Source organism: Asparagus officinalis, chromosome 8 (genome assembly GCF_001876935.1).
Source record: "Asparagus officinalis chromosome 8, Aspof.V1, whole genome shotgun sequence".
NCBI lineage: Eukaryota > Viridiplantae > Streptophyta > Magnoliopsida > Asparagales > Asparagaceae > Asparagus > Asparagus officinalis.
Genome location: NC_033801.1, coordinates 44,137,042 through 44,147,135, shown reverse-complemented (window position 1 = coordinate 44,147,135; position 10,094 = coordinate 44,137,042). Strand labels below are relative to the sequence as shown.

At 33.6% G+C, this 10,094-nt stretch overlaps 1 protein-coding gene across 1 annotated transcript; it reads left to right on the top strand.

Moving 5' to 3' along the window:
- Nucleotides 746-8,219, top strand: LOC109819998. The gene is made up of 4 exons (XM_020386029.1): nucleotides 746-928; nucleotides 5,659-5,914; nucleotides 6,748-6,956; nucleotides 7,920-8,219. Exons 1-4 carry the CDS (start codon nucleotides 888-890, stop codon nucleotides 8,002-8,004), a joined length of 591 nt encoding a protein of 196 aa, XP_020241618.1. The 5' UTR covers nucleotides 746-887; the 3' UTR covers nucleotides 8,005-8,219.

The following is a 10,094-nucleotide window of genomic DNA, read 5'->3' as shown; positions in this document are numbered from 1 at the left end:
AATATATGTTATTAAAATATTATATAATATTATAATAAATACGTTATACTATAATTACTAATTAATATTATATAATATTATAATAAATATGTTATACTATAATTGTTATTATATAATATTATTAATATATGTTATTAAATTATGTTATTAAAATATTAATATATGTTACTAAAATATTATATAATATTATAATAAATACGTTATACTATAATTACTAATTAAAATTATATAATAATATATTACATAATATTATTAATATATGTTATTACAATATTATATAATATTATTAATATATGTTATTAAATTATATTATTAAAATATTAATATATGTTATATTTTATATATCATGTCATATATTTATAATATAATAATTGTATGTATTAGTTAAGTAATACAAAAATATTTTAAAATTATCTCAATTGCCTTCAAAGTGGAACAACATTGTTAGTTAAGTAATACAAAAATATTTTAAAATTATCTCAATTGCCTTCAAAGTGGAACAACATTGTTCCAGTATGGAGGATGGGGTAAATTTTTACTATTGGGATAAAATTTTTGTATATGACTGGGGTAATTTTATCCCAAGTGGTGTAATTGTCTCACTAGTGTTCCAAAAAACCAATAACACAAAAAAGTATTATCCTTGTTCCATTGTCCCAATGAATAACACTATGAAATAGAATCCCCAAAATTATCCCATTATCCCCCAAAATATCCCAACCAATAACCCCTTCAGGGTCAGTTATTTGCCCAGCCCTCCTCATCGTCAGGATGGGGGTATGGCAATTCGGTAATTATGCCCTCCCATCTTTTTTGCCCTTGCATGGAGAGGATTCGGGCTTTCTATAAATTTCTTCTTGGTCCTCTCTACATTTTGAAACGAAAGAATGGCATCGCACTCTGTCATCTCGCCGCTTGAACCCATGAGGTATAAATTCAATCAATTTTTTTTTCCTTTTCGATCCGATACGAGAGATCTGGCCGTTTCTAGATTTCTTTAGGAAAAAGATCTATGGGTTTTATTTTCTATTTGCCGATTCCGATCCACGTCGGTCTCATCTGTGAGGTGTTAATTCATCATAGCTGATCAATTTTCTTTTGACCTTATCAAAGATCTGCCGATCTCATGGTTTCTCTCGCCGGATAGAAATAGGTCTAGGGGTTTTAGGTTTTATTTATGATTCTGATCCACGCCGGGCTCCTCTGTGAGGTATAAATTCGTCATAATTAATCAGATTTTCTTTTCCTTTTCGATCCTTTAAAAAAAATTTGGCGATTTGTCTTTGTTATGCATCCAGTCTACCTTGAAACCATCTATCTGAATGAATGGGGTCATCAGATGTATAGAAGTGTTTACTTTGTGTTGCTCGACTTTTACACTCTTTTTTTCGCCCCCACATGATCAATACTGATATATTGAAGTTGTAATTTTGCAGTTACGGGCCTGTATCATTTAAATTTAAGTCTTGATTGGTGCAATTTAAGAATTTGAATGCTACCTAAGTAGTATTTTCCAAACAGTGCTTCGTGGTCGATTTGTTCCCCCAATTTTCTTCGGATGATGATAGCTTAATTTCTGTCAAGTTCTTGATTTATGTGCGATACCGGTAGCCATGGAAAATCCCTCTGTTAACGAGCGTTCAAAATCTTGCCATGGAGAAATTAACCGTTGTTTCGTATTTCGGATAGATGCTTGTCAGGACAAAATTTCCTGTTGAGTAGATTATAACATTTTGATAGAGAGAGCAATTATGAGTCTCTATCATACATATGATTCTAGTAATATTCATGATGGATTATGATCATAGCTGTTTTTTGAAATTAATTTTGCTTAGTACTATAATTTAAGAATTCATCAGCTGCTACACGAATAGTTTTGTTAAACATGACTTCGTGGTCATTTTATTTCTCCATTTATTTGGATGATAATAGGTTTCTTTCAGATTCTTGATTTTATGTGACATAATGGTTGTCATGGCAGTTCTCTGTGTCAATGAGGCTTCAAAATTTTTTGCTTTGTAGTAATTAGCGATAAAGAAAATTCCTTCATCTTCGTACTTCGTTGCTTCATATTTTGGATAAATAGTTGACAAGACATCATGTGAAGTAGATTTTATGTGCATCATTTTTGGATAAAACTACCTACTTTGTTATATTTATCGAACTTTTCTCCACTATGAAAATGACCTACAGAAGCGGTTATTAGTAGTCACCTTAATAAGATCACTAGTTATTATTTCCCTGGGATGACCGCTAATTGAATTAAGCCAATAATTTTGATTGATTCGTTTTACATTTTCTGAGAAAATAATAATGCATTTAAGCAAGCTATGTGTCACTTTGTTTGTGCCCTTTTAGTAGTTTTATAACTATTTTTTTTTCTATTTTCTACCTTACAATTACAGTTTTCGATCATGTAAAAGAATGCATGAGCATGTGTCATATGGTTCTAGTAATATTTTTCATCTTATCTTTGTTCCTATATATATTTCCTAACCAATTCCAATTAATGCTACCTTGTTCTTTTCATTGTTATAATTCTGAATGAAGATCGTAAACTTTCAGACGCTGCAAACAATTCCTTATGAATTCGTTTCTTCTTTTACGTTAATGATTGACAGATAAAGTGATGTTGCCATCTGCAGTGTATTCCTTAAAATTGGTATTCCATGTTATTTGCAATGTTTTTTTGGTAACATGTTATTTGCAATTTATACAAGTAATATTTTTTTAGAAAATACTGTTCAGGTAGCATCCAACTATTTAGAGAGGTTTAAATATAGAGCTGTTTAAAAGACATCACTTCATTTACTGTATTAGGCGTATTTTTTATTTAGAGAGGTTTAAATATAGAGCTGTTTAAAAGACATCACTTCATTTACTGTATTAGGCGTATTTTTGTCAGTATCATACTCTCAAATTTATGTAACAGTATTTTTGACGTTGTCATAGTCTGAGACTCACACGTGTGACTATAGCTAAACAAGAGGTTGTGTACGTAAGTTTAGGGGCTGTTTGACTTTTTTTTTTCAAATCATTGAAAGTCGTCGTATCTAGGAAACAAGTGGGATTTTTTAATGCCACGTTACCCTCCAATTTAATCAAACAAACAACATTATGCTTGAAAGTTACCGTAGCCTGACATCTAGGGTGACAATCGAGCTAAAAAGAGACCAACCAAACAAGCCCCTATTGTAAATGTGACAGTTGATCAAATCACATATATCATGCATTTAATGCTAATATGTGATTGTTAAGGAAATGAATTTCAATTTTGCGAGAATTTTTCAAATGAATGAAAAAACTGTTCTTTCAACTGGTAAACTATTAATGACATTACATATTAGTCTGCTAGCGGTTGAAATCTAATAACAACGAGATAAACAATTATATACTGGAATATCGATTCCTCGTGTGCGCGCGTGTAGAAACTCTACTATGTAATTTGTATCCAAATCCTACCTTAACACTTAACGTGCAAAAAGATTCTGGTGCTCATCCATCTGAAAAGTGCTTAAAATCTCAATTGTCCATCTATTTTTTTCTCGTAATGGTAGAATCTTAATTCTACAAATTGAAAGGCTCAGAATGCTTCCTGCATGAAAAATGTTCTGATTTTGGGACACAAGAGATGGGATCTGTATCTTTTCCTTCACCTCCAATTCAGTAGAAAACATGCGCCTTCCCTACTTATTTCATACTTCACCTTCCATCAGCAGAAAGCGCATGCATTCCCTGCCTATTTGATACTCATAAATAATCATATGGTTTAAAACTTATCAGCATAACCAACATGGTCCAACCAAAACAACAGGCTGCAGGACCACTAAATTGCAGAGCATCATCAACTCCAAACAGAAGAGGAACTCTTAAAAGAGACCCGCGACACGTACCAAAACAAATGCTTGTTATAGATCTATAACAACTATAATCCAAAAGAGTTTTACAGTGGCCAAACCAATATCCAAACTATTTTTATTTTTTTAACATTTACACCTCTGAAGAAGCACGATCTAAATAAGAAATCGCAACTGAAGCATGAAATGCCGCTCCAATAGGGAGCACCTCCCCATCCAGAGAGAAGTAAGGAGAATGCAAAGGGTAAACATCCCTATGAGATTCATTTCTGACACCAATGGAGAAAAGCACTTTGCATCTTACTTCCAAAGAAACTAAAGTCTTCCGCTGTCATTATACCATTGGGCTCAGCTCAACATTATCTTGCCCTAAAAGGGTCTCCCCAATTTGCGTGGTTGTACATATTCTCATCGTTGATGGTTGCAAGATAGGGTATCCGGTCCTTCTCCATGAAGTCTACTGTGGCAGTGCATCGGTGCACAGTGGACTATGCCTCTATGATTTGTAGCGAGAAATTTTTCAGAAAACTATCAAATGGGTTATTAGGTAGAGATATATGGGCATGACTTCATACAATATCAAGACCTGTCAGCAGACTATATTTGTAATTAAGTTAGCCTAACTCAGATTCTTGCTTAAAGATCTAACTAATTTTTCCTAGATATTAGATGCAATCATTATCATTAGCAGGAATGCATCTGATTCCATACGAAAACCATAAGTTAAGGTTGTGTTTGGGTGAGAGTAATACAAGGATTAGGATAGTTATCCAACTGTTAAGGTTGTTTTTGGCACCAATTCCTTGTACTTTGTCTAGTCATAAGACTTAGGACACATATAGAGCTGCAAACCGTTAGAGTTAATTATTTATCACTTGTTGTTTTACTGTTCAATTCCTTGAATGGACATGTAGGATGCAAGGATTACAAAATGATGAGAATTGGACAGTTGTCTTTTCGTCTTCATTTTTCTTAGCTGAGCACGTGTTATACTTCTCGATGTTTCAGGTCAATTTTAGAACTTACTGGGTTTGCTTCGATTTGACAAATTTTGATATGAACTTACCAAACTAACCGCTATTTCTTGGTTCTTTTTATACCCGCTCTTCATTTCTTTCTAACTCGCCTTCTACCATTTCCTCAGTGTATTTTTTTCTACAATTTTAATTTATATGCAATTTTCTTGCATTGATCCCTTATTCCACGTGTTTTCTTTTATTTTTTTCTACAATTTTAATTTATATGCAATTTTCTTGCATTGATCCCTTATTCCACGTGTTTTCTTTTTCGTTCTCTTGGTTTGCTTCTTTCTATGCAATTTTCTTGCATTGATCCCTTATTCCACGTGTTTTCTTTTTCGTTCTCTTGGTTTGCTTCTTTCGTTTGGGTCAACATAGCTTATGTTCTTAACTTAATGGTCCAAGTCCAAAGCGCATAGATGGAATTGAGCAGTAGTGAACTAATTTTATTCGGCTTTGAAGCTACATCGCCTTTGTTTGGTTTGGCAAAATTTTATCAGAACTAATGAAACCAACCGACCGTTTGCATAATGTTAGCAGTTGTAATTTGCATGCTGGATTGGTTTCAGAATTGGGTGCCAAATATAGACTTGTCGTGGAATGTGTTGGATTATGAAAAACAAACTTTAGGGTCTCAATTGGATGAGATTGGAAGAGTATTGAAGGCAGGGTACTATTATAGATGATTTTGGAAGAGCGATTTGAGTTACTATCTGTGTGTGATTTCTGTGTAGTTTCTGCTGACATTTTTCTCTGAACTTCTTTCTATGGTGAATTTTCAGCAAAGAGAGTCTGATAGCTCAGACTGAAAAGGACATGTTCAAGGCCTTGGAGGAGATGAAGTCAACATTAACCGATCAAGTTTTTATGGAAATTGATATACATGATGTCATAAAAACCGTCGCTGAAGGTATTGAAAAAAATAAAATTGCTGATACTGAAGTAGTGCCCATCCTATGGGATGCACTAATGGATACAATTCTCTATATTGACGGCAGAGAGGATCCGGTATTAATTGAGTGGCTTGTATGGCAAAGGGTATTTTCTCTTCATATGTACTCTCCGTTTCTTCGTAAACCTAAATAGATTGTTGATTCTTGTAAAATAAAAATTTATATAGTGTACCGATGCTCTTGATAGCTGTGCATAAATAAGGTGAAAATATCCTTTGGAACGCTAGCATTTTCACCTACAGCTTTTCCATTTTTCTTCGTTAGTTCCACCTTCTGCATGCGCTGTAAACTCAAGAAACTGAGATCCCTCAAAATATACCTAGACTGGAAGAAGGCAGTAAATATCACAAGTCCACTTGCATTTTGTTTGAGGTACCTCTATCTTATTATGGTCTAGAGAGGGCGTCAATGCTCCAAAGCTCCAAAATTTTCAGCCTGTGCTGGTAGGCTTCTTCTGGCAGTTGGGACTCTGGTTGTGAACTGTGCATTGTTCAGCAAATTGTTTGGTTTTTTGTTTATATACTGAACACCGATGTTTCGGAGCTTTTCATTTCCAGATATTTCACCCGTATCTCAATCTATTTAGAATTTTCTATTTTACAAAATTTGGGCAATAGGGATGCCTCAGACTATAGCAATACTTTTTGGGCCTGAAGTCATATTTGAGTTTTCTTATGTGTTGTCTACCTAAACAACCCCCTCCACGCCCTCCAAAAATTTGAAAAAAATAAAATAAAATAAATTTTCCTTGGGTTGTAGACATTGTTTTTCTTTTGCCTATAAGCTGCAATGAATGTTCACGACTGGATGGAATTAATTGAATAAGAGCATTATTTAATAAATAATAATCACCATCAGGTTTTGCATTTGTCTATTCCTTCAGCATTATTTTGTGAATCTTTATTTTTTCACTCGCAGGTGTTATCGTGGTCCCAACTTTTGAGTGTATTTTGCATAACTGAAGAGTGTGAACTTGAGCTGCTTAAGCAAGTCCATAGACGATCTATCAAGGAGCAACGACTGCAAGGGTCGTTCGAGGAGGTTGTTGATATCCTATACACAAATGATGTGCTTACCGCCCGTACTATTCATAACTGGTTCTATTACCACATAAGTGAGGTTGACAGGTGTGCTACCTTGGTCTCTTCAATTAGTTTTACCAAATTCCTCTTTTTTATTATTATTATGGGGTACATCATTTATGTGTTTGATTGGCATTCTGAAACAAAGACCAGTAAAACATGTGTTGTCCAAAGAGCAATAAAATATTTATTGTAACATTTTCACCCGAAAGTTTTAAACACCAGACATTCTAACTTACAAAATTAGAGGTTTTAATGTTAAGAGTGCTGAGAAAACATGGGAAGCTAAACACATTTTTTATGAGTAGAAGTTGTATTGTTTGGAGACAGGTGGTCTCCTGAGTGTTTTGGAGCATCCTATATATATAAGACCCTTTTAAAAATTAGACTTTGTGAATGTGTGTGAAAGTATGGTCATAGCTATGCACACAATTAGACATGGGATAAGACCTTCAAATAAATGGCCTCGTGCATTTATCTGATACGACGTAGTATTGGTACTTGAAGTAGGGCACCAAGATTGTAAAGGAAATAGTGATATTACCATAGTACTTATCAGTCAAAGTATTCGGGAAGTGTCCCTCTTTTTGGGAGGCCTAAACGTTGATGGCTCTTTTTCTGCTATTCAACTACTGAATGCTTCAGTCAACACCCCACTAGACTTTTTTCATCCTTTGGGTAATATTTATGCGCCAGAATTCACATAAACATGTGAACTCAGTTTTCAATATAATCGTGGCTTGCTTCAAATATCTTGAATTGCCCTAAACGAGTTCTTCGGCATACGACGGCCTGTACATCTACTCGCTGTTAAATTTTCTTAGTTTGCATTTTTGGAATTGCTGCTTATTGCTTATAACCGTTACTACACTGGGTCATAACTTTAGTTCTTTGATTATACGTTTCTGTCCAATCGCTAACATAGGCACAATACAATGTCTCACTCTCAGGGGTGCCCTTTTCATTCATTTGCTTTCTGTATTAATCTTATTCTTTTTGATGTTGCAGGGAAGAAGCTTTTGTGAAAGATCTAAAGCCAGTAGTCGATTCAATGGAGAAAAAAATGTTGGAACTTGCATTGCCAAGGGCATGATCGGAAAATGCTGAGTAAAACGGAACATATTGTGTATGTCAGAACTTATCTTGTGCGTGTCGTGTCTGTGTGGTTCATGTAACGAGTAGGATAGCATTATTCCCTTGCTCTTTAAGAACCTCTTGAGTGAAGACGCAATCGGTACCCTTCGTTTCTCCTTAATTTTTGACTCCTGTTAAATTGCGTAAGAGGAAATTCTGTTTTATGTTTGGTTTTGTCAGGGTGCTCTTTTTTTCCTCTTGGCGTGTTCTATTTATAAAACATTATTCAGTTCGGCTTTGAAGCTACATCGCCTTTGATTTTTTGGCAAAAATTTGTCAGAACTAATTATGTTTTCCGTTAATTTTATAGTCTTGGAGATATAGCCTGCTTCCAATCCCGAGGGTCATGTACCTATTATTTTAGGAAGGCTGTTATTAGCCACTTCAAATGCTTTGATCTACTACGGAATCAGTCAAATAAAGTTATTTTGCAACATGACTGTATATCTTAACATCTTTAATCTAAGAAAATAGCGAGTGGTCCATCTGACCAACCCTTAGAAGTGAACTTAATTCAGAAAATACCTACCAAATAGGTAGCAGAAGAGCGTGAGCTTGATTGAGTTTTGAGAGAAGATATTTGATGAAGAAATCAAGTTTTTAAGAGAGTTAGAATCAAAATAAGTCTTTAAGAATAAAAGTACTGGGTTAGACACAAGTTTTATTGATCACAACTTCGAAGAACTATTTGCTAATGAAATTTAGGATCCAAGAAGATATGAAACAATTGGCCTATGATGCTTCAACCATGAACCTTGGGTCTGAGAAAATTCTTTAAGAAGAGCTGGTTTTATTAGGACAAACTTTCATTCATTTGGAACCTAACTTCAAATCTAAGGCTAGATTTCTAATTGATAGGCATCGAAAAATCAAGATGCATGACCCTCTACTAACCTGCCATCAAATGCAACGGAATTTATTAAAAATCAGAATCTAAGCACATCATAAAGTTTTTTATCTAAGACTTCTTTAAAATTCAAGGTTGGATTTTTAGCAATAAGGTAGGAACTGATATAGAATGCGGGCTTTTCATTTTCAATCCTTTATTCTACATCTTTACTCTGTGTCTCATAATAATAAGAATAAAAAAGAATTTGATTTTCTCTTGTTTGGAGAGTTTCTTTCGTTAAAAAAGAAGAAAAAAAAGGGAAAAGAGACGAATTTTTTTTGGCTTCATCCTTCTCATACCCATCATAATTCAAGGTAATTCCAAAAATTGTCATTTTATAATCATTCAAGATTGAACAAAGGTAAGTATTTCATTTTCTATCTACTTTACTTTTTGAATCATATAGTTTGCATTAAGGATAATCTAAAATTTAGGTATGGGGGTGAAAATTCGTTATCTTTTCTCTTTATTTTATACTTTCATTTATCATTCTTTTCTTTCCCTTAAAAAATAAAAAAAATATATGCCACCTGCAAACTTGATAAAGTTAATTAATAATGATTTACTTGATGAGTTTTTAAACTTTCTAATACATAGTTAGTTTTATATTCAAGTTACTATTTTATGATAACTCTAAATAAATTTTTAAGAAATGATTTTTATAATTTGGATGATTTTTCCAACCTAGATTGTAGGTTGGAGAATATGGATCATTCTTAGGACGCTGGGATGTAGTGTTCACTTGACCTAATTTTGAAATAAACTTCGAAGAACTTTCATTCATTTGGAGGGGGTATCTATAGGCCTATAATGCTTCAACCATGAACCTTGGGTCTGAGAAAATTCTTAAATAAGTGCTGATTTTATTATGACAAACCTTCATTCATGTGGAACCTAAGTTCAAATCTGAGACTAGCTTTCTAATTGATAGGCATCGAAAAATCAAGATACATGACCCTCTACTAACTTGCCATCAAATGTTACAGAAATTATCAAAAATCAGAATCTAAGCACATCATAGAGTTTTTCATCTAAGACTTATTTAAAATTCAAGATAGAAGTTTTAGCAATAAGGTAGGAACTGATATAGAATGTGAGCTTTTCATTTTCAATCCTTTATTCTACGTCTTTACTCTATGTCTCATAATAATAAGAATAAA